Source organism: Grampus griseus (genome assembly GCF_964374135.1).
Source record: "Grampus griseus genome assembly, chromosome: 20".
NCBI classification, from domain to species: domain Eukaryota; kingdom Metazoa; phylum Chordata; class Mammalia; order Artiodactyla; family Delphinidae; genus Grampus; species Grampus griseus.
The window spans coordinates 28,610,178-28,635,962 of NC_139014.1; the positions used below are offsets into that span (position 1 = coordinate 28,610,178).

Consider the following 25,785-nt stretch of genomic DNA (forward strand, 5'->3'; position numbering starts at 1 on the left):
TATTTTAAACTGCTATTTCAAATATAATTTAGTATCCTTCTATAACTTCTATAACTTTATAAACATTTTATAAATATGGGTCTTCTTTCAATTTAAGTAAAAATAATCTTTCTTAATTAAACACTAAAAATGTATGTAACATTCCAATAGAAAAATAATAAACTAAGATGCTTTTGAATAAAAGCAGAGACATATTAAGAGTGACACATGGTTTATATTCATAACTTACAAAACAAATGGGCAGAATAAACATTAACTCAAAAGCATGACAGTGGACTTTAACTGCACTAGAAATTTGTGCCACTACAAAGGTTAATGTTGATTTTATGTTGCTCTTTAAAGTGTTTCCTAAATTATAGTTGAAGTCTTTCAAATAAACTAATTGTATTTTTTCAAAAAAGGTAAGCTCTTAAAAAATGAGGTAAGCTTTAGAAAATGACAATACTTGAGAGTTGAAATAATTTGTAAATCATTAATAATAAACAGAGAAAGGTCTTCACATTCTACTATATTACAGACATCCTCATCTACTTCCATTTAAAGCCAAAATTTTACAAGTTTCACTTTATTAAAGAAAACAGGCTAGAAGAAAAGGGAAGTGGCACATAGTGATTTCACTTTATTTAGAAGGTCACAAGCATATTTGTGAGTTGCTGAGAGAAAAAAAAGTGAATCTTTTGCAATCTGCTTTCAGCCTAATCAGGTTCTATTATTTCAAAATTAAATACCTACAACATTAAGAGATTTATCTAAAGTTATGTGATTTATGATTACTAAAAGTACACATATTCTTAATTCCAAGAGAATTATGCCGAATTCTTCACTTCTTCATAACCTATTTAGTGTACTTTTACTTTTATTGCCTTTTACCTCAAAAATCCTTACCTTCTAGGAAGCACAATGGAGTAACATTTGTCATACGTAAGTAGCCCCTACCAAAATCTTTTTTCTGACTACTTCTAAGTTTTAAACCAACAAAGAACCAAGACACACAGTTTACCATTACATTTCAAAGTTGTACAGTCACTATAAACTTCAAATATCAGAAAATTATTCACTGAAAACTTGAGACTGAATTTGCCTTCTTCCCCAAAAGAGTAAAAAATCTTTAGAATAGTAAGTAATACGACTGTATTACATAAATACAATTTATATAAATTTTCACATAAAATTCTGAATATTTTATGGTTTTATTTTTAAAAATCTATTTCAGTTAAACCTGTACTTAAATAGTTTAAGAATATAAATATAGTTTAGAAAATTAACCAGTATTAATATTCAAGCATTTCTCCCTCATTGCTCTAAATTTTTTTGTCTAGAGAAACTCAGGTGAACTTACTACTCATTTTACATTATACCCTCAAATGCCCACAATGCTCATTAACACTAAATGGGAGTTACGCATAAAACAAACAGACCACTTGTTAGGATTTTCTAAGGCCAACAAATATCTTGAGTATATCTTCACCTATATGGTTGGTAACTAAGCAACCACCACAAAAGTAACATAATTTCATTTTTCATTGCTGAGGAAATAATAATTCCTAATAACATTCAGTGAAAAGCTTGAAGGGTTTTTTTTGGGGGGGGGGTGTCACTTAGCAACAAGAAGCCTACTGAGCCAAGCTTCTATTTTGATATTATAACCATAATAAAAGTACTTCTACATGTTGTATTCAGAGATATAAAAAGTGAAATGGTGGGATTAAGCCTCCGCGCTCCAATGCAGGGGGCCCGGGTTCGATCTCTGGTCAGGGAACTAAAACTAGATCCCACATGCCGCAACTAAAGGAGCCCACATGCTGCAACTAAACAATTCCCTCAGAGCTTCCCTGATGGTGCAGTGGTTAAGAATCTGCCTGCCAATGCAGGGGACACGGGTTTGATCCCTGGTCCAGGAAGATCCCACATATCGGGAAGCAACTAAGCAACTAATGAGCCTACGCTCTAGAGCCTGCGAGCCGCAACTACTGAAGCCCACAAGCCTAGGGCCTGTGCTCCGCAACAAGAGAAGCCACCGCAGTGAGAAGCCCTTGTACTGCAACGAAGAGTAGCCCCCGCTCGCTGCAACTAGAGAAAGCTCGAGGGCAGCAGCGAAGACCCAACGCAGCCAAAAATAAAATAAATAAAATTTAAAAATGAATAAAAGATCCCCTCATGCCACAACTAAAGATCCCGCATGCCACAACTAAGACCCAGCACAGCCAAATAAATAAATCAATAAATATTAAAAAAAAAAGAAGAGTGAAATGGTACAACTAAGCCACCCAAGACATAGTGATATGCACCTCTTACATTAATTAAAATAAGTCCTTGAATCTCAACACCAGTATTGTAACAGAAAAGGGAGGGAGAAGGAACACATAGCAAATCTTTACCTAGCTCTTTTGAACTTAATCAACCACAGCCTACTGGAAAAAGTCTGCTTAATATATTTAAATAAATGTTTTCCTCCTCTTGTATCTGTATCCCCAGAGAAAACAGTTTCAATTCTGTGTTTTTAGTACTGTTCCATTACCCTTAGTATTAGAACTCTTAATCGTCATTACTTGAAAAAATTTTACAAAGTATTTGAAGAAAACAATGCATAAGTTCAAATGCTAAATTTGATTTCCATAAAAAAATTTTTTCTGAGGATACATATTATAGTGATGCAAAAGTATATGATAGGTCATCAGAATAATTTTCCATGAGTGGGGGAAAAAAAACAAAAAAAGTTGATATACCTAGCACTTGTACTCAGTTTTCTCAAAACTGACATCTTTAAATATCTCCACGGCGGTAAGCCAGTAAAAAAGGAATCTTTTCCTAAGTAAGTCTGCCAAACTATTAAAATGCAACATGCACTAATGAATAATAAATGGGCCAAAAATGATCACTGTAGAAAATACTGTGTATATAAAGAGAAATGTTTAAATGTGTAGCTCAGTGTCTGTCTTGAACAACAATTGCCCATTCATAAGCTATTCATTCAACAAATATTACTGACAGCCTTAAACTGGCAGCATTACTGATCGGCAAAACCTGAAAAATTTTGGTTTAAAAGAAGACTAATATGCTTACCTTTCATTTGAAGATTTAAAAGACACACTTTCCTGCTCAAAACTGATAGTACACAAAAAAGCATGGCAAACAAAGTTGTCCCTAGAGATTAGCAAACATAAAAAGTTGGGTCACAAGTAAATTATGGAACAGAAGACAGAAATGAATTAACTCTCTTCGGCTACCTGGTGAACAAAACAATTTTTTAGTTTGGCTGACACTAAACTCCTATATTTGGCTGCTATTTACCTATTTGTCAACCTTGTTAAAGCTGCCACTTAAGGTTAAATTCCACTGTAATTAATACCCTTCAGGGCTTCCCTGGTGGCGCAGTGGTTAAGAATCCACCTGCCAATGCAGGGGACATGGGTTCGAGCCCTGGTCCGGGAAGATCCCACATGCCGCAGAGCAACAAAGCCCGTGAGCCACAACTACTGAGCCTGTGCTCTAGAGCAACAAGAGAAGCCACCGCAATGAGAAGCCTACGCACAGCAACGAAGAGTAGCCCCCTCTCTCCGCAACTAGAGAAAGCCCGTGCACAGCAACAAAGACCCAGTGCAGCCAAAAATAAATTAAAAAAAAAAATCCTTCAGTAAAAGCATCCAAAATTAAATTCTAAGACTAAACAACGGCCTGTTTAGTTTGACACTATTTGCAATGAAATTCTGTTATAATGAAAAGTATTTGGACATGTTGCTGAAATCCCATATATATACCACAGGAGCCAGGAAAAATAAATATTTTTAGCCCGGACTGATTCTGTTTTTTCAGTTCTCAAGGTATCAGTTTTCTCAAAGAGTCTTATCACATTCTAGCTACTATGATTTTCTTTTTAAGATGCAAACCTCAGAGAGGGAGCAGTTGTTTTTATTTTTGTTTCAAGGGAAAAACTAAAAGCCAATGATGACAGCAATAAAATTCAAAAAAGGGTAAGGCACAGAATAAAAATACCCACAAAACTCTTCTCCTTTGAGAACACACTAATAATAATGAAACAACTTTGCTCTGAAGCAAACTAACAGTACACTTAAAAGAACCAATATAAAGACTTTTGACCAGAGGAATTAAACTAAAATTTTCCCACCACCACATTTACATCTCTATCACACAACCACTGAATGAGGACTGCTACAAAGTTTAAATTTAAAAAAATTAAAATTTAAGGCTTCCCTGGTGGCACAGCGGTTAAGAATCCACCTGCCAGTGCTGAGGACACAGGTTCGAGCCCTGGTCTGGGAGGGTCCCACATGCCGCGGAGCAACTAAGCCTGTTGCTCCGTGAGCCACAACTACTGAGCCTGCGCCCTGGAGCACGTGCTCCGCAACAAGAGAAGCCACCACAATAAAGAGTAGCCCCTGCTCACCGCAACTAGAGAAAGCCTGCCTGCAGCAACAAAGACCCAACACAGCCAAAAATAAATTAAAATAAAATAAATTTATTTAAAAAAAAATTAAAATTTAAAAGGTTGTAATCAAAGAGGAGTTCTGTTCTCCAATTCTTTTTCTATCAAAACATATGGATACTGATCCAACTATCCATTCTCTTAGAGGGAACAGAGTAAAAAGTAAAAGAAAAAAAGTGTTTGGCTTTGGGATTCAAAGGACATTATGAACAAATTATCTTTCTGGAATGTTAACAGTTAGGCCAGTACTAGTTAGCACAAATCCTGACCCAAAAATCATCAAGTCTTTGCAAATTACTAAATACGACTACTGCTACAAAACAGGTAACTGAGAGTTAAAGTATGTATCAAATCAGATCTGGTTTGCTGTAACAGACTTTCACCAATTAGCAATAAAACCAGTTTACATTCTATTTCTACATATCAGCAAATCTTGAAAGGAAGGTGACCCAAACATGTGCTACATGTAAGAGGCAGGCAGAAATTTAAAAGGCACTATGGAACCTGACCAAACTCTTCAGAACTATCAAGATCATCAAAAATAAAGCAAGTCTGAGAAACTGTCACAGTCTAGAACAGTTGAAGGAAACACGACAACTAAACGTAATATGGTATCTTTGATAAGATCATAGGATAGAAAAAGGACACTAGGTAACAATAAAAGAAAACCAAAGAAACTATCAATTTTAGGTAATACCAATGTATCAATACTGGTTCATTAGCTGTGAAAAATGTACATTTTGATGGAAGATGTTAACAATAAAAGAAATTAGGTGAGGGTTGTTATTCAGGAACTCTCTATACTATCTCTAACTTTTATGTAAATCTAAAAATATTTTAAAACAAAAAGTTACTTTTAAAAAATACACTATGGATGACACAAAGGAGATTAACGGGGTTAAGCAAAGGCAACTCTGTACTTTTATTACTGAGTTAATAAGAAAAACTGAGAATTCTAATCTGCAAAAAGGAATGCCTCCCTCCTTCCATCACCAACAAGAGGGGCACCATTATCACCATAATCACAAATATTTCAGTCACAAGATCTGGTAGGTGCTGAAGCAAACAGAAGGACACTGCCTGTGAAGAGCAGGCTGAAACTAAATTAACCAGCTTTCTGTTACCACCTGGGTCATTCCGGGTCCCTTTTCCTCACTACTACACCTCCACTTGGAACTCAGGATTGCCTCCTGCAGCTGATGCCACCCCTACTGTCCAGCTGCTCTCTTCTCAGGGGAGCTTAAAAGAAGGGGATAGAGTGCCACAGATGGGAAGAAATGAAAAAGGGGTTAGCTAGAGAGACAGAGGCAGACTAATTACCCCAAAAGGGAGGCAGACGGTGTCCCTGGAGCAAACAAAAGGGCGCGACAAATATACTCTATCAGCAAAGACCTTATTATTCTCTAAGATATGTCTGATTTAGGTAAAAACATTCTAAAGTAAATGACAAGTTAAAAAAAAAAGCTAAAACATTATAAAAATACCATTGGCTACACCACCTGTTTAAAACAGTATAGGACAGACTTGGAACAGTAAATATGATTACATACAACTACTAATATATTTTTCTTTACTACTTCAATTGCTTTCACTCTGATAAACTCTTAGTATTCAATGGCATTCAGCAAAATCTGACAAGTAAAGCCTAATCTTCCAAAATTACTTTCATTATGTTCAAATCAATATTTTAAGGTGTCGGTATTACCATTTTTAAGAAAATATGCTAAAAAACAGTTAAACTAGAGAAGAAATTTTTTTTATATAACTGAAGTTTCAGGAGAAAACATATTTAAACACATAACATAAAACATCGAAAAAAAATACCCACATAATATTTTAATATACATCAAAACAACTTACATTTAATTTTACTTTAATTTTACTGATTTGCTCATAAGATTATTTCTCTAACTTTTCAGATTATGATTCCATGTCCCACTGTAAAAGCTAACAAGTTGGCACTGTTTCATATCAAAGACAGTCTTTGATGGAACAGTATCTAAAATAAAAGTATCACTTTCCAAGAATAAGAAAATTAACATATGCATTCATATGTTAATAATGTAACAGCCACAAATAAAAATAATAAAGTAACTATATGCTTGGGGAAAAAAACACGTGAAAGTTACAATACAACATTTCTAGATCCTTCTACAACTGTTTACACATTCATACAGAAGACAGCAGTGGCAGAACTGACTCAAAGATGAGTTACACTTGGCTTCCAAAGTATTTTATGACTTTGTTAGGAAATGCTCCCCAATTCCATTTTTCTTAAGTTAATTAACGTAACATGCCTTCCTTGGGCCCTGTCTGCCAGAAATTCATGAGAAAGCTGGGTGGTAAAAGAATAAAGTTATTCAAGGCTTAAAAAACCTGCCATAATATGCATAATTTTAAGTAAAATAAAATAACACCAGTGAACTAAAACATGAAGCTGAATTTTTATCTGGTTTCATACTCAACAATGTTCCACCAAAAAAATCTTAATTTTTAATACAAATGTTTTTAAGAAAAGTATACAACATTGCTATATCGTCAGTTACAAATAAGTTGCTTTCACCTGACAGGTCATGGTGAATAAGGTCAGCAAAATTGGGGTCTTCGCCCCACCAAAATATCCACAATTCTCTTCTTCCAGGTCTTTGATCTCGCCGCCAAACACCAAGTACGTCTGCCTTAAGGCAGCGACTAAAACTGCTCAAAATGGGGTCTTCCTCTGTCACCGGAAACAGAATGGGGGCAGAAGTTGGGCCTTGCCATACATATCTTTTCCATTTAATTCCCGTCAAGTCAGCCTGAAGAAAAGAAAGCATGATTTTTTTTATCACTGCGTATTCATTCAAAATCAAAAGTACTCACTATTAAAGTCCCTTATTTCATTAAGACATTACAATTTTTCAACATATGCTTACGATATTAAAGCAGACTGACCAAAAAAAAAAAAAAAAAAAAAAGCTTATTCTGATAATTCAGCAACCAAAACTTAAAGGAAAAAAACAAACAGTTAAAAAATTAATGCTGACATGTCACTGAATAGCAAGTCAATAAATGTGTCCCAAGGAGAAATAAAAGAAACTTAACAATGTTAAATATAAACATGTACTTTAATGCTGCACACTGAGTAAACATTTACTCTCTGTCCTAAGTTCTGCTCTAACTGGTTACATTTGTTTCTTGGTGTCAAACTTATACCAAAATGAACTTTTAAAGATTCATCATTCCATGTTTATAGAAGTCATGGCTCTAATGAAATGTGAACTACATTTGAAAAAAATCTTGTTAAATCTTTACACATCCCTTTTAGAAAAAGTCAAATAGCTGCTTACAAAGAACCATCAGATTTGTGCTAGTCTTATCTTCAAAGAACCTGATCCTAAAAGTACCAAAAATAGACTGAGGTGAAGAAGACAGAAACGTAAAACCCGTTTGTCTTATTACAACTGAAGAGATGCTGATTAATGGATATTGTACAAGAAAACATTTTATAAGGGGGAAAGGCGTTAAAGAGCTCCACGTAGCATTGTGAAAGTAATTCATCAGAGCAAATTCAATAACTCTTTAATATAACTTAAAGGTGCAAAGCCTAAGGTGCCAAAAATGAAACTGCTGATACACGACTGGCAGTTTACACTTGCCAACTAGTTGTGCTCCGCCCACTCAATTCACTTACCTATCACACACTCTCTTAATATTTCTCATAGGACAGGGAAATCGAAAAAAGAAAGTTACCGAAACTTTAAATCATTTATGAAGCTAAGCTACTATCTAATTGAAGACTGAATTTTGCAACAGTTGGTACTTTGAAAGTCTTTATTGGATGTTCCCAGACCTGGGCCAACCTACACAATTGTCTTCCCTACATCCAGCTTCCCCTGACTTTTCAATAAAAGGAGGAGCAGCCTCCTCAAAACATTCTAAAAACGCAGGCAGAACAGACAAATATCAAAACATTCAGTACAGAACCACAGAACCTCCTCCATCAGCCCGCTCCACTCTCACACAAACATAACGTTCTAATAAAAGCAAGACGGCCAGAAACTGTCAAAATGGCAAATTCTTTGCAGAGTTTAAAAGAGAAAACATATGAAATGGCATTTACTTTTTTTTTACACAGAGTCTGAAGTCACCCAAGGAAGAAACTAGCCCCCTACAGTTTGACTCATATGAAAAAACGCAAAACGAAAAGAGTGCTTAAGTTCCGGGGTCCTGTTTACTGGGAGAAACCAAATGAGCAGAGTGAGGCAGTGGGAGAACGGGCGACAGTGGAAAGTGGGAGGAGGGGGTACATGGTCAACAAGGAGAAAAGCAACAGTTAAGCAAGAAACACAGAGGGAAATGCTAGCGTCCTGCCAGATAAGGAGCCCAAGTTGAAGACAAGACTACGGTGAGGAAAAAGGAGTCGGAAACAAGAAAAAAGGCCGACACTCCTAAAACAGAGCCCAGGACGGCGGGGTTGGAACGCGTCTCCGGGCTGGTGCCGAGCTTGCCGCGGCGCCGGCTCCGGCTGGGCCTCGCCCGGGGACTCGGGCATCTGGATCCGACCCGGACCCCCTCCCCCACGGCCCAAGGGCGCACCTCGCGGCCCCTCCCCCACCGCCCACTCGCCGCGGCCCCCGCCCGTCACTCACCAGGCAGAAGAGGTTACAGTGACAATCTTCCAGGCTGGCCCCGTTCGGCACGAAGGAGGAACTCATCGTCCCTCACAGCAGCCGCCGCCGGCGCCACAACCCACCATCCGCCATTACCGCCGCCTCCGACCAGAGAGAGAAACACAGACACCGGGGAGGGCGGGGGGGGTGGTGGTTGGGGGGGGCGGTGGAAGAGGAGGCCGCCGGGCCGCCAGCCCTCTCCACCCACCCCCCCGCCGCCGCGAGCAGCCCCCGCCGCCCGGCCGGCACCCAGCCGCCCGGGGCCGAGGGCCGGAGGCGGGAGGGCCGCGCCGCGCCCGCCCCGCCGGCCGGACTGAGGCCGCCGCGGAGCCCGCGGACGCTCGTCCCTCTCTGGGGGACAGAGGGGATGTGTGCCCCTGCCACAAGAAAAAATAATAAATTACACAATAAATAATTAAAATCGAGTCCGAGAGGGCAGAGCCCAAGCCCTGGAGGGTTCTCCCGGGCAAAGAGGCGCCCGCAGAGGGGCGGGAAGGGCGAGAACGGGGAGAGAAGCCGAGGCCCCCGGCCCGGCAGCGGCGATGTCCTTAAGCCCAGAGTCTCCTCTGTGGCGGAGGTGGTGGCGGCGTCTGCGGGCTCAGACCATTCTCTGGCTGTGTCTTCGTGTCGTCCCTGAGCCAAGCCGGACCAGCGTCCGCTCTCCTGCGGCCTCACCTCCGGGACGCCGTAGACTCCCCCATTTTGTGGGCCCAGCGGGCGGTGTTTTTCCCCCTTTAATCCGAATTCACGGGTTTTCCCTTCGCTTTAATGGCGGCCACAGGGACCAGCTCGCCCTCTCTGCTCGCCCATTGGCCGCCTGAAGGTCACATGGGCCCGGGTCTCCGTGGGGAGGAGGAGAGAGGAGGGAGCGAGGGAGGGCCGGGAAGCTTTCAGCAGAGGCGGTGAGCCCAGGGGCACAGGGTAGCCAGCTGGTGGCCACTAAAATAGCGCCATCTGCTGGGTGCCCCGGCCAGTGTGGGATGACCCGGGCCCTGGCGCTATCTTTCTCCTTGCCGGAGAATTTACAGTACAAGAGGGTTCACATCACAAATCTGAGAATTACGTTGAAATCAGTTTGAATTCTTTGGAAGAGAAAGTGTTGCAAAAATTCCAAGCCATTCTCATTTATTCCACAAGGCCGTGGGGTGCAGAGCAAACCCCTGGGCTTGGGAGTCAGATGATCTGAGAGAGGATTCGGTCACTTGAAAGTTGTGATGTTAAGAAACATAAACGGAACAATATAGCCTGTGGTTAACAGCCTGGGAGTTAGAGCCACCCTGCCTGGTTTCGAACTTTGAGCGAATCACTTACCTCTCTGTGTCTCAGTTTACTCATCTGCGACATGAGGAAAACATATCCCCTACCTCACAGGTTGTTGTGGTAATTGAGTTAACACAAAGAAATCACGTAGCCCAGTGCCCGGCACAGATAAACACTGTTTGGAGTTATCTATTATTGTTGTCATCATTAGGTGTGGCTATTGTGAGGAATAAGTGAACCAATGTATGTAAGTGCCCACTAGAGCATCATCTCCATGAGAACACGGACTTACTTTGGTTCACCGCTGCATCTCTAGTGTCTAAAAAAGGTTCCTAGCACACAGTAGGTGCTTGATAGATGTAAATTTGCAAATGAATGAATGGTAAAAAGTAGGAGTCAAATAAAACGTTAGTTCCCTTTCCCACAAAACATTTAGTTCTTGACTGGATTACACTTCAACGTACGAGTTCAAACATTTTTTGCCTGAGAGTTTTAGCTGGGAGAGGAGAGAGAGAGAGACAGAAAGAAAGGACGGGGGAAAGGAAGGAGGGAGGAAGAAGTAAAGGTGATTCAAAAAATTGGAGACATCAGTGAGTTAGTACTTTACCAATTTTTAATTTTAATTGCCTCTGTAAAATAATGATGGATTCTTATATGTCACTTCCTCAGCCACAGATTAAAAAGCTTTCCTCCTCTACCTATATAGATTCATGCATGGTGGTGAAGAGTCCAGATCTTGAAGCCAAAGGCCTATAGAAAAAGTTCTGCCACTTGCCAATCTTGGACTTCAGGGCAAATTAATTTCTCTTACTCTCAGTTTTCTCATTGTAAAATAGTGATAATAAAAGTACTTTTCAGGACTTCCCTGGTGGTCCAGTGGTAAAGAATCCACTTTCCAATGCAGGAGAGGCAGGTTTAATACCTGGTGGGGGAACTAAGATCCTACATGCCACGGGGCAACTAAGCCCACGTGCCTCAACTAGAGAGTCTGCCTGCCGCAAACTACAGAACCCTCGCGCTCTGGAGCCCACGTGCCTCAACTAGAAGCCCTCGAGCCTCAAGGAAGAGCCCACACACTGCAACTAAGACCCACCGCAGCCAAAAATTTAAAAATAAATAAATAAATATTTTTTAAAAATAATGAAAGTACTTTTCTCCTAAAGTGTCTGGTGGATGAAACGGTGAAGGCATGGGGCTTGCCACAGTATTTACTAAATGTTAGCTATTAATATATTTTTAAAAATCATTATTGAGCACCTGATGCTCAACTGACTGTGTTCCTGGTCTGTGCTAGGCCTGCGATACAAATATGAATAAGATACATGCATATCCCTAAAGATTCCTGAAGCAAGGCAATAAAGGAACCATTTCCCACAGAATAAGATAAAATACAGGGGCTTCCCTGGTGGCGCAGTGGTTGAGAATCTGCCTGCCAATGCAGGGGACACCGGTTTGAGCCCTGGTGTGGGAAGATTCCACATGCCGCGGAGCAACTGCGCCCATGAGCCACAACTACTGAGCCTGCGCGTCTGGAGCCTGTATTCCGCAACAAGAGAGGCTGAGATAGTGAGAGGCCCGCGCACCGCGATGAAGAGTGGCCCCCACTTGCCGCAACTAGAGAAAGTCCTCGCACAGAAACGAAGACCCAATACAGAAATAAATTAATTAATTTTTTTAAAAAAGGTAAAATACAAAGTAGGTAATTGCTTTAATATGTATGTATCAACTATGTCACAATAGGAGTGCTGAAGGAGGAGCACCAAAGTCAGAGCAGGCATCTCAAAGTAGGTAGCATTTGAAATCAGATTTGAAGGATAAAATGAATTCTTATAAAGCCCTTTGAAACAGTTAAATCTTATTAAACCCAATTCAGATCCAAAGGCCACATATCAAAGTCAATTATACAACCAGGACTAATTCAATCCAGGAGTTCAAATCAACTAAGGTTCACATCCTTTCTAACTGAGTTCCTACACTGGGAGGCAGCAATCTCCAGGCCCAGTAAGGTAAGAGACCCTCTGCTCATCTCTGTTTCCCTGAAAGAATCCTCAGACCCTTGTTCCCACTGCTTTTGTCACTCTGAAAAGTCCTCCCCCACCTTTTATTTTATCTAAAACCATCCTTTTTAGAAGTCTTGCCCTCCACTGCCCACATCCCCTCCCCCCAACCTGAGCACCTTCCTCAGAGGAGGCAGATAGAATCTGCCTGAAACCCACCAGGTGGGAAGTAATATTTGATTGACTTTTCATTTGAATGTCAATCTTCTCAAAAAGAAGGGAGAGAGGGGGGCGGGGAGGCAGGAGGGAGAGGTGAAAAAGTAGAAGAGAGATTGAGAGAAAAAGAATTGAGAAACAAAGTGGAGGAAAGGGACACCAACTGTGAGAGGACTGGAAACATCATGGGGAGGAGAGAAAAGAGCAATGTCAGCATACAGAGAACATGTCAGTAGCCACCTACATTCTCTTAAAATGACATTTTGTGTGATTTAAAGAATAAGGGAAATAACAGTATATGTATGTTGTCAGAAGTTTGGAAGATACAGAAAAGTGTAAAGATGAAAAAATTTTAAATGTATATTACCCCCCCATATGCCCATGACTTTCCATATATATATCATATATATATACACATACATATATGGTTGAAGTCATACTATATATACACTTTACTACACATATTTGTCATCTAGAATGTGTCAGTCAGGTCATGTAAGGACAAGGTACAGGATACACAAGGAGCTCATAATCTTGCTAGATATGGCACTTGGACTGTTGGACAAACTAGGATCAAAACTCCACACCATGCCTGCTAGCTCCCTAACTTCCATTTACTAATTTATAAAATGCATGTAATAATAGCACATATATGTTAGCGTTGTTGTGAAAATTAAAAGAGATAATCCAAGTAAAATAGGAGAGCCAACCAGGAATCTTAAGATGCACTGAGAGGTTGCCTTGAGTCAATAATCACCTATTGTCTTCACTCTTTGAAACATGGATTCACTCAGTGATCTACATTTAAAACTGTTCTTTACATAGAGAATGGACTTGAGGACACGGGGAGGGGGAAGGGTAAGCTGGGACGAAGTGAGAGAGTGGCATGGACATATATACACTACCAAACGTAAAATAGATAGCTAGTGGGAAGCAGCCGCACAGCACAGAGAGATCAGCTCGGTGCTTTGTGACCACCTAGAGGGGTGGGATAGGGAGGGTGGGAGGGAGATGCAAGAGGGAGGGGATATGGGGATATATGTATATGTATAGCTGGTCCAGTTTGTTATAAAGCAGAAACTAACACACCATTGTAAAGCAATTATACTCCAATAAAGATGTTAAAAAATAAAACAATAAAACTGTTCTTTAACTTCTTCATCCTTTTAAGGGCTCCATTCTGAATGGGAAAATGGAGGTGCCAGTCCTCCAGGAAGGGTGACAGACTTACATCACCCGAGACTGAGAAAGTCCAGGAAAGGGCAATGTTTGGCCTTAGGACTTATGCTCCCCTCCTGATCCTGAAAAATCCCAGGGTTTAGAGCAGCTCTGTCCAGTAGAACTATAAGAGCTAAATAAATAAAATTTTTTCAGTAGCCGCATTAAAAGAGAGAAAAAGAAATAGGTGACATTAATTTTAGTTATGTATTATATTTATCCCAATGTAACATAAATACTATTATTTCACATGTAGTCAACATAAAAATTTATTATTGGGATGGTTTGCTTTTCTAACCAAAACTTTAAAATCTGCATGTACTTTCACTTATAGCACATTTCAGTTTGGACCAGTCACATTTCAAGTGCCTAACAGCTACATGTGGCTAGTGGCTACTGTGTTGGATAACACAAGTCTACAGTCAAAAGCTGAAAGCTGGGCTTCCCTGGTGGCACAGTGGTTGAGAGTCCGCCTGCCAATTCAGGGGACGCGGGTCCGTGCCCCGGTCCGGGAAGGTCCCACATACCGCGGAGCGGCTGGGCCCGTGAGCCATGGCCGCTGAACCTGCGAGTCCGGAGCCTGTGCTAGAGAGGTCACAACAGTGAGAGGCCCGTACCGCAAAAAAAAAAAAAAAAAAGCTTAAAGCTAAGGACCAATTAAGCTGTGGAGTGAGTGGTCTTGAGCCCGGGGACAATATTGATTTCCTTAAGGTCATGTTAATGGTTTAATGGTGTACTTAATTCAATAGAAAACAAAAGGCTGAGGCATTACAAACCATTTTATTTAGTGAATGCACAGACACTCTTAGCTGAAAATAGAAATAAACAGATAAAGTAAATTAGCAAGTTGAGACAATAAGAACACTTTACAGTTCTAAGCCTCAAATATCCTGAATTGTCTTAACAGTTGCCCTGACTTGCCATTTTTCTTAGTAGTACAGCATCTACTCTCAACCTCATTTACTTCTCAATAAATGTTTTATTTTAATATTAAGTTTGAAGCCAGTTCCCCCTAATTTCCTCACTTTGAAATTTGGCTTGTAAACCTGCATAAGCAAATCAGATATTCCCCTCCCCCTATCTTTATCCTACTTGAGATAGTCATTTGACTCCTCTGGATCTCTGTTTCCTCAAACATAATAAACAGATTGGATTAAATAATTGGTATGATTTATCACCTAATATGTAATACTTAATATATGTCAGGCCCTGTGCTAAGTATTTTGCATTAATTATCTATAAACCTTGCCACAAGCTTCTAAGGTAAGTACGTACTATATTATCCCAATTTTCTAGATTGGGACACTGAGATTTAGAGAGCAACTTGCCCAAGGCCAAAGAGGTCTGTAAAGTATGCTAATCTATTGTGAGGGGCTCAAGAGAAACTTCCTGGATGGGCAGTTGAAACTAAATCTTGAAGGATGAGTTGGGTTGAGCTTGAAGATGCAGATGAGAGGGGAAGGAGAGGGACAGAAGGAATAGGGGGAGGACTGGAAAGCCTGGTGTTGGTAAGAAAAGATTTGGCTGAAGAAGTAACCCTCAAGGCCAAATCATGAAGAGTTTGGATTTTGTCCAGAAGAGGATGAATAACCACTGAAAACTTTAAACATGAGAGTGCTGAGCTAAGATTTGTTTTTAGAAACAAGATGCCAAGAGACTTGTTGGGGGCATTGTCGTAATCCAGGCAGGAAGTGAAGAGGCCTGAACTAATTAAGAGGAGCTTATCTGAGAACATCCTTTCTTTCTGTTTCACGTTTATTCCCTCCATCAAGGTATCAGCAAGGAAGATAGGGAAGTAGAGGAAATCACTTCTGCAAAATGCTGAGCATTCCTTTCTTATTGAGCAGATGATTTTTCTCAGAATAGCCAAAGTTGAGAGAGGAGACAAGTGCAGTTTGCTGAACCTCCTCCTCCTGCTAAAAGGTTCCAGGCAGGACTTTGGTCATGCAGGATAATTACTCCTGCCAAGATACAAACCGGTTTGCAATTTTATTGTTCTCTTCCCCCAAGAAAACGTTCAGAGGAGTTCAAACGATGTGACCAGCCAAGAAAATAGGAAGATTATTCTAGAATCTCTTGGTTCTACCAAGAGTATATAAGGGATTTAATAGAAATATAGACGAAGGTAGCAGAGTTTTATACCATTTCTATCACTGGCTTTGACATTCACTCATTCATTCACTTAATACCTACTGAAATTTACTATGAGCAAGGTTCTGTACTAGGTGTCATGATGATGGGGCAATATGCAAGAGTGCATCAGACCTCCATCTGTGGTCTCAGCTTCTGCTGTGAAGTCCCGGCTCTTGGGCTGGTGTATTTGTTATCTATTGCTGCATAATAAATTACCTTGAAACTTCACATCTTAAAACAACAAACATTTCATTATCTCACACAGTTCCTGAGGTTTAGTAATCCAAGAGTGACTTAGCCAGGTGGTTCTGGCTCAGGCTCTCTCATGAGGTTGCAGTCAAGATATTGGCTGGGGCTGCAGTCATCTCAAGGCTAGAGTAGGGCTGAAGACTTGATTTCCAAGTTCACTCACATGGTTGTTGGCAGGACATAGTTCCTAGCTGGCCATTGGCCAGAGGCTTCAGTATTCTTCCAGGTGGCCTTCTCCTTAGAGCTGCATACAACACGGCAGCTTGTTTCTCCAATAGGGAGTTATCCAAGAGATAGAGATAGAGAAAGACAGAGATACCAGAATGGAAGGTGCAGTTTTTTTAATAACCTATTCTCAGAAGTAACTTACCATCATTTCTGCTATATCATTTTGGTCACACAGACCAACTGTGATAGAGTGTGGGAGGGGCCTACACAAGGGTGTGAATACAAAGAGGGAAGGATAATTAAGGGTTATCTTGAAGGCTGGCTACCACAGTCCATCCTCTGGTCTCCAATGATTCATGTCCCTCCCACATGCAAAATACACTCATTTCCTCCCAAAGTCACCAAAAGTCTCATCTCATTATAGCGTTAGCTTGAAGTCCAACATCTCATCCTCTAAATCAGGTCCAGGTACATCTGAGGCTCCTTGGGTGTAGTTCCTTAAGTACAGCCCCTTGAGTATAGTTCCTCTCCCCCTGTGAAACTAAAACAACAACTTATGTGCCCCTCCATACACCCAACACACCATGGTGAGACAGGTCTAACAGGGTAACTGTTCAAAAAGAGGGAAAATGGCGGGCACAAAGGAGTCACTGGTCTATTATAATTCTGAAAACCAGCTGAACAAATGTTGAACATTCCTTGATTAAGTCTCAAATCCTGGGAATAATTCTCCCTGGCTCTCAGCTCCATGTTCTGGAGTTTTGGATCTGACCCCTGAGTCATCCTCCCTTTCTCCCTTTTTTTTTTTTTTTTTTTTAATGAAAGATAGTCCATATTTACCACTGAGAACTTTTCTCAGCCTACTTCTTGCCAGTGGAACTTTGAGGATCCAAAGACCTCTTTTCGTTTTGTACTATCTCTATCCCTTTTGGTCCAAGATGGCAACGTTTCTTCATACATATTTATTTTTTAAATGTTATGAGCCTTCCATGAATGTTATTGGGGTCCACTCCATTAGATGAAAGCCACACCTACAAATATCTTTCAGATAAGCTCTTCTCTACCTTGGCTTCTGGTGAGATAACTGATGGACAATGCCCTTAAGCTTCCTAGGTGCTTTATCATTTTATTGAGAGACTGTGTGACACATACCTTTAATCTCTTTAGAGGACTTTTTGTCTGGCCAAATAGTATTCTGATGCACAACCTTAAATCTTTCTGAGACTGTAACAAAAGATTTTACAATCACTCCCTTGGCTTCATCTTAGGACCATGTTTTACTAGCAGTGCCCTGGATTTGTAGCTCAAAAGCTACATCTTAATTTTAGCATTGTTTGCCATTCAGAGAAGGTGAGAATTTTCAAAACCATCAAATTCTGTCTCCTTTTTGTTTAAACTGTTAACAGTTCTTCCTTTAGTTTACCTCTCTCCTCTCACATTTTACTACAAGCAACAAGAAGAAACCTTTGCTTGGAAATCTCCCTAGCTAGATCACCCAATTCATTAGACACATTTTCTACCTTTTGGTTACTGCAGGGAACAGTGTTACTGAACTTTCTGCCACTATATAATAAGGATTGCCTTTCCTCCAGTTTCCAATTACATTACCTCATTTTTCTGCAAGCCTTCACCTGTAGCCATATAAAAGAGTGGGATACTTCTATTAACAGTTTCTTCAAGGTACTTTAGGCTTTCACTAACACTCTCCCCAAAGTCTGTTGTCCAGTTCCAAAGTTACTTATGCATCTTAGGATTTTGTTATGGCTGAATCTCACTTCCAGGTAGCAACATCTATATTAGATATCTATTTCTGTGTAACATATTATTCTGAAACTTAGCAGTTTAAAGCAACAACTATTTATTATCTCTTACAGTTTCTGAGGCTACCAGATCTGCTTCTAAGGTGGCTCACTCACATGGATGGCAAGTTGGTGCTGGCTGTTGGCAGGAGACCTCAGAATCTTTTCACATAGGTCTGTCTTCAGGGGTCCTTGCATCCATGGTAGGTGGCTTTTCCTAGAGCAAGGGATCTAAGGTGCCAAGGCAGAAGTTACAATGTCTTTTATTATCTAGCCTCAGAAATCCTACACTTTCACTTCTACAGTAATCTATTTGTCACACAAATCAGCTCTGATTCAATGTACGAGGGGAATACCAATACATGAGGATTGTTCTAGGTTATCCTGAAGGCTGGCTACCATAGCATGTTTTCTACCTTTCTAGGTTCCTTTGTTAATACTCTTTCCCTCAACAAAGCTACTTTCAAAATAGATATATCTTGGGCAGCCAAATCATGTATGCCATATTGAAAAACATCATATTACCTGGTCAAATTTTAAAGAATTTCAGCACAAATTAAGCCAGCCTTCTGAATTTCTATCTTTTTTTAAAAAAAAAAAAAGTCCCTATTGCACAAGTTAAGCAAGTCAGGAACCTCTTAAGAATGAAGATTGATCCAAAGGCTGAAGAGTCATCATTGATGAGGAAATGTATTATCGTGATACCAGTTTCATTTCTCTGCTCACCATAAACAAATTCATCTGTCTTTTTCTGGGACAGGTATGTGTAATATGTGACATGCTTGATTTTAGAAGGCTTCTTTTTAAAAAACATGAAAACTATGTAAATAATCAGTAATTTCTTTTTCTTTAATAAGCCCATTGCATTCATTCAAAACCTTTATCTTTCAATGTGGGATAAGTTACTAAATTATATGTCCAGAATAGATGTTACATTTCAATTAATAAAAGGACTTATATTCTTCTCATAGGAACCACCTCACCCTTCATGTAGTTCTCCCCTATGAGACCCTTCCAAAGGTAAACCACTGTCCTTTCCTTCAGTGATTTGCCAAACAGAGGCAGTGTGGTGTATGAAAAGCATAAGCTTTGGTATTAAAGCTCTATATTCTGATTCTGCTAGCTGTGTGACCTTGGGCAAGTTACCTAACTTCTCCAAACCTCTGTTTACCAATATGTAAAATGGGGGTAATAACACCAAACTGTCATAAGAATTAGATGATATAATGTAGTAATAATGCTTAGCACAATGCCAATTAGAGTAAGGGCTCAATGAATGATAGTTATTATTAACAATTTGGGCAAGAAATGCTACCCATGAGAAGTTTCTTCTACTCTTCAGTTCTTACCTACTCCTAGTTCTACACAGCATCCATGGTTAGTGATTTTCAAACGTTGAAATGGAAGGAACTACAAAAATAACAATGATTAAAAAGCTCAATTTATGAGTGTGTTGCTCTTTAAAGTTTTATCTGGATGCAAAGCAGTCCATTCAATACCTAATTCAAATATGAACTAGAAAAAATTTTTTAAATCTGCTTTTTCTTATAGTAATGAATTTCAAGAAATATAAGATATTGAAACACCACAAAATGATCATTAGATTACCACTCTGGGCTTAATTTTCCCAAAGACATAAATTTTGAGACATTTTGAGAAGTATTGAATGAACTTTGGAGGTATTCACCTTTGTTTAAGACTCTTTCCCTCTGTTTTTCAGATGGAAGGCGGAAAAGAATAATACTTCCCAAAGCACTTTTTATATATTCAAATGAATAGCCATGATCAAAGAGATGAATTACAAAGAATGATCAGGAACATAAATATGTACATATTTTGAATCAGTAGTAAGTGGGTTTCGCAGTTTTCAATGCAAAATAATTTCATACTTCATATTATTTATACCTTGACCTATTTGCATACTTTAAAAAACTTAAATACAAATGGCACTTAGAAAACACACAAAATGAGCAGGCCCGGTTTTAGAAAAGAAAATATGAGTAAACCAGATTAAGAATATATGATTTTTTCAAACTTAATTTACAAAGCAGCAGCAGATATTATTTTATTATTGAAAACATTTAACACAAAGTATTAGTGTAGGCTAGTTTTCTTTCTTATGCAACTCAAAATGATGGTTTATAAAGGACCATAGCCTATACGGATATGATGGAATGCCATGTAGCTACCAAAAATGACAAGAACCTAGCTTAATGTCCATACGTGGAAATGTGTACATAGAGTAATATAAATAGAAGAGACACAAAATAGCATGTATACTGATTAAACCATGTAGAAATATATGTATAATGTATATATGTAAATATACGTATAATGCAGTGTAGTGGAAAGAAAGAGAGAATAGAAGAGCTGAGTTCTAGTTGTGACAGGGCCTTCCCTTGGCTGGGTATCCATATCTGAGCAATTTATCAGCTTGTTCTCAGTTTCCTCACCTATGAAATGAAGGAGTTGATCTCGACTGATTTCAAGGCCATTCTCAGTGCTAACGTTTAGTGATTTCATAGTTCAAAGGTTTGGAGTGACATAAATATAGTTTACTGTTTACTACCTTCTTTCCTGTAAAGTTGTTCAGGTTAATAATAATATTAAAAGGATACCACATGTCTTTAGTAAGACCTAGGAGAGAAATAATATTCATCAATAAATAAGATTCAGTGATAGATAAATGTACTATTTTCTTTAAACTTTGTTTAAAAAAACAAAAAGGCAATAGGAAGTCACTGAAGGTTTTGGAGTAGAAAAGTGGCATGATAAAGATGCATTTTAGGGTGCTCACCACGCACCAGCACCAGGTGCTATCACTTACACCCAAACCAGGGCTCTGACTGTCACAGCCAAGAGAGCGCAGGCTGCTGGGGAGCTGGTTTTTGCAGAATGTTGAGTAGACTTCCCTTTGCTGTACATCTCTAGGAATAAACCTACAAAGGAGGCAAAAGACCTGTACTCAGAAAACTATAAGATACTGATGAAAGAAATCAAAGATAACACAAATAGATGGAGAGATATACCATGTTCTTGGATTCAAAGAATGAATATTGTGAAAATGACTATACTACCCAAAGCAATCTACAGATTCAGTGCAATCCTTATATAAAATTACCAATGTCATTTTTCACAGAATTAGAACAAAAAAATTTACAACTTGTATAGAAACACAAAAGACCCCAAACACCCAAAGTAATCTTGAGAAAGAAAAATGGAGTTGGAGGAATCAGGCTCTGTAACTTCAGACTATACTACAAAGCTACAATAATCAAGACAGTATGGTACTGGCACAAAAACAGAAATATATATATCAATGGAACAGGATAGAAAGCCCAGAGATAAAGCCATGCACCTATGGTCACCTAATCTATGACAAAGGGGGCAAGAATATACAATGGAGAAAAGACAGCCTCTCCAATAAGTGGTGCTGGGAAAACTGGACAGCTACATGTAAAAGAATGAAATTAGAACACTCCCTAACACCATACACAAAAATAAACTCAAAATGGATTAAAGACCCACTGCTGGCACAGTGGTTGAGAATCCGCCTGCTAATGCAGGGGACACGAGTTTGATCCCTGGTCTGGGAAGATCCCACATGCCGCGTGTGTCACAACTACTGAGCCTGTGCTCTAGAGCCTGTGAGCCACAACTACTGAGCCCACGTGCCGCAACTACTGAAGCCCGCACGCCTAGAGCCCGTGCTCCACAACTAGACAAGCCACCGCAATAAGCCTGCGCACTGCAATGAAGAGTAGCCCCTGCTCGCCGCAACTAGAGAAAGCCCGCACACAGCAAGGAAGACTCAACGCAGCCAAAAATAAATAAATAAACAAACAAATAAATAAATAAAATCTATTTTAAAAAGTTGCATTTTAAATCAGGCAATGGTGTGCATCATGCCTGAAAACAAAGGGAGAATGTATGCAGAATGACCCATATTGGCGATTGACAACATGCTAGGCATGAGGTAGTGAGGGCTTGAACTTGGGAGGAAGCAGTCATTTATCCATTTATTTGGTTGGCACTTATGGACCCTTACCGTGCTAAATTCAGAGGGAACAAATATACTATGAGTACACAATTATTCTCCATCCCCTTTCCCAATTTAATTATCTTCATAGAATTTATCATTACCTGAAATTCCACTTACATATTTGTTTGTTTATGTATTATTTTATTTTCTGTCTCACCCTCCAGAAAAGAAGTTCCGTGAGGGCAGACAGACCATATGTATAAATACTCAACAAATACTTGCTGAATTAAAGAATAAATGAAAATTATACTGAACCTTATAGACAAAGTCAAATATCTTTTCTGATACAGTTCTACAGCTTTGTAGCTTCAGGCTAATTTAGTACCAAAAGCCCCTACAAGACCCTCCTGCTGTGTTTATGATAAAATTAAATTATTGCTATGACTGCCCTCCTTTCAGCCTACTACTAAAGTATTTCCCCATAAATTTTGCTCCCTTTCTGTTCAGAAATTCTTCTTTCTCTGGTAGAAATGAAGCTAGGAGAGAGATGATTATCTATGCTTTACTCTCAGCACTTCTTTCTGAATTACTTGTATCTAGATTTTTGTTTATTAATTTAATAGAGTGGTTAAATATTCATTAGCTTTTTCCTTGCAACTTCAGTTCACAAATTTAGTTGAATGTAAATAATACCAAACACTTTCTCTCTCAAAGCTGTTGGGAAAAGGGACAGAGGTGAGGGTCAGAGGTGAGGGGTTGGGGGTGGTGAGGTTGGAGGAGGGCTCAGAAGGTCAACAATTAGCAATGGTTTTACTACCATCTCTCTGTGGTTTTTACAACTCCCCTCTCTCTTCAGCTTTAGCTGCTCACCTCAGTCATGGGGCTCTAGCACCCCCCTCTCTGAGCAACACTTGAATCTGCTTCCCTTAAAAATAATAGCACTTCACATTTGTAGAGTGCTTGTAAGTCTACAAAATGCTTTTTACCTCTATGATCTTACTTACATCTTATTTAATCTCTTTGTTCTCAAACAGATTATTAGTTTTTGTTTTGTTTTTCTCAGAGAACTAAGAGGAAAGCTTGAGTAATAGATGTGGGAAAAGGAAGTTTCTAGATAGTGAGTTATAAACTGACTAAATGCTAACCCTGTAATCATGATGAGACCAAAGCTGTTTTGATTGGCTCAGGTTCCTCACTCTGGACAGAGTTGATTTATTACCTTCCAAGGGCTGTTTTTTCCTTTGTCCTCCACTGTCTGGATCATCCATAATTGGTTGTGTTGGAAGGTTGATACTGCTCCAAAGGGAATGTGGGTCCCACTTGTCTCTCAGTCTAGTCCGTACCTGGCTCTGTCTTCCTTGCAAGCTGGAAACTGGCAGCTCCTCATCTCATTCCCCTCCCAGGTAATCTCTCTATTAGCTTACCCTTATCACCTGTTAGGGGCCTATTGCTGACTAAGAAATAAATGGTTCTTCCTTTTGTTCTGATATCTATCCTCTAGATTCTTTTCTCCAATTCACCTGATCTCAGACTATTTCTATTTTTTCTTGTTGTTGTTGTTGTTGTTTTTCTGATACTTCCTGCCACTGCACTTGTTGATTCTCTTTTCATCTTGCATGTGGGCAGCTGATAACCTGTTCTGTCCCCATTATCTCAGGTTAACAATTCCACCCGCTTTCTTGGGTATTAATCACTCACGTGCCCTGGGAAACTGGGACGTCCCAAAGTCATCTCATTACGTTTTTACCAAGGCCAGCCCAATACCTTAGGGACCCTGGTAATAATAAAATAATAATTACCATTATTGAGTTCTTACTGACACAGAGTGCCAGGTGATTTACACAGGTGATTTTACTTAATCCTCTACACAGCCCTTCGAGGTCAAATTTGAGAGGGTGGGTCAACAGAGGCTTTCTTTGAATGATTTAAATTAAACCACATACAAAAGATAGTGACTGGATATGTGGGGGTTATATGACCAGTCCTATACACCGAGACCCCCAACTCTCAGGAAACTCTTTATGGAGATCGTACCATATGCAGAACAAAACTTATCCTGAGTCAGAAGAGAGGTAAATCCTGGTGTACATTTACTGAATCTAGAGACTGCAAATGAAACCGATACTAATACTTCTTATGGAAGTCAATTACATCAGTTACTCCCAGTCAACACACTTGATGGCATTCATATCCTTATGTAGCCCCTCCCCTTGAATCAGGGCTGGATGTGTGACTTACTTTAAGGAATAGAAATGGCAGAAGTGACACTGTGTCTGTTCCAAGCCTATGCTTTAAGAATGTCTGGTAGCTTCTACTGCTCTGCTTGCAGGAGCCCCAAGCACCATTAGATAATTCCATGTGGAGAGGGAGAAACCCTGGGTCTTCACGGTGAGAAAGTGAGTTCTTGCCTTGCCAACATCCATCCCAGTTGGGTCTGGCCTTCTGGACATCCCTGACAAGGTGTCAGACCTGGAAGTGAAGCCATCCTGGAGATTCCAGCCCCAGCTGCCATCTGACTACAGCCATGTTAGACACCCAGATGAGACCAGCAGAGCACCAACCAGTCAACCCACACAATCATGAGAAATTAATAACAACAACGACAAAAGACTGTTGTTGTTTGTTTGTTTTGGCCGCGCCGCACAGCTTGCGTGATCTTGATTCCCAACAAGACTGTGGTTGGGAATTCCCTGGTGGTCCAGTGGTTAGGACTCTGTGTGCTCTTACTACTGAGGGCCTGGGTTCAATCCCTGGTCGGCGAACTAAGATCCCACAAGCCGTGTGGCCAAAAACAAACAAACAAAAACCCAAGACTGTTGTTTTAAGCCATTACATTTTTGAGTGGTTTATTAAGCAGTAATAAATAACCAAAACAGTACTAATATTAATAATGTTAAAGGTTATGGTTGGTTTGGAGTCCCATTAATTAATATTAGATCAAGAGGCTTAAGAATACCAGAATTCGAAAAGAATCTAAAAGAGAGTGGATATATGTTTTCGTATAACAGATTCACTTTGCTGTACACCTGAAACTAACACAACATTGTAAATAAATTATACCCTAGTAAAAATTAAAGAAAAAAAAGAATACCAGAATCCCATCTTAGACCACAACCATCCCCCACCTTCCAGGTCTGGAGAGAGAACTACACACAGGAGACAGTGGCAGAAGAAAAATAACACCTGAATTTTAGCTAGGCTCACACTTTCTGATAAGGTGGTCTGAGGTCACATACCTAGAACTGGAGGCTTACAGGGCCCTTTTTCAGGGGCCAAATTAAAAATATCTAACCACTAGGACAGCTAGGACGCTGCCTAATCAAAATGGACACTGGCTGAACCAGGCCACACCTTCACAGTGTAACTACAACCTAGCTGTTCCCTCTCTCTAAGCCTGAGCGCATGCCTGGGTTGGATTGTCACTCGGTCCCACGGGGACAAAGGGAGAAAAACCCGGAGCGATCCTTCTCTTGCGTATGATCCAACACATCATGCATGACCCTATCTGCTGGGGAAAATGGCCTGGTCAGTGTCTTGGAATCTAACCAGCCAGACTAGTCACTCCTCTCGTGGAGGTAGGGGAACACCACGGGTGACCCCTTACATATTATCTCATTTAATCCTCACAGTAACTCTGAAAGGTAGATATTTTTCTTGCCATATTACC

The 25,785-nt window shown here is 39.8% G+C and overlaps 1 protein-coding gene across 1 annotated transcript in view; it reads right to left on the minus strand.

Moving 5' to 3' along the window:
- The window catches only part of MED13 (mediator complex subunit 13), a 94,357-nt gene extending 85,142 nt beyond the window's left edge, over positions 1-9,215 (minus strand). The window contains exons 1-2 of the mRNA XM_082678740.1: positions 9,076-9,215; positions 7,008-7,242 (exon numbers count right to left, since the gene is read on the minus strand). Of these exons, the coding sequence (XP_082534866.1) occupies positions 7,008-7,242; positions 9,076-9,141 (301 nt within the window). The 5' untranslated portion in view covers positions 9,142-9,215. The remainder of the gene's footprint in view (positions 1-7,007; positions 7,243-9,075) is intronic.
- Between the last annotated feature and the right edge of the window lie 16,570 nt (positions 9,216-25,785).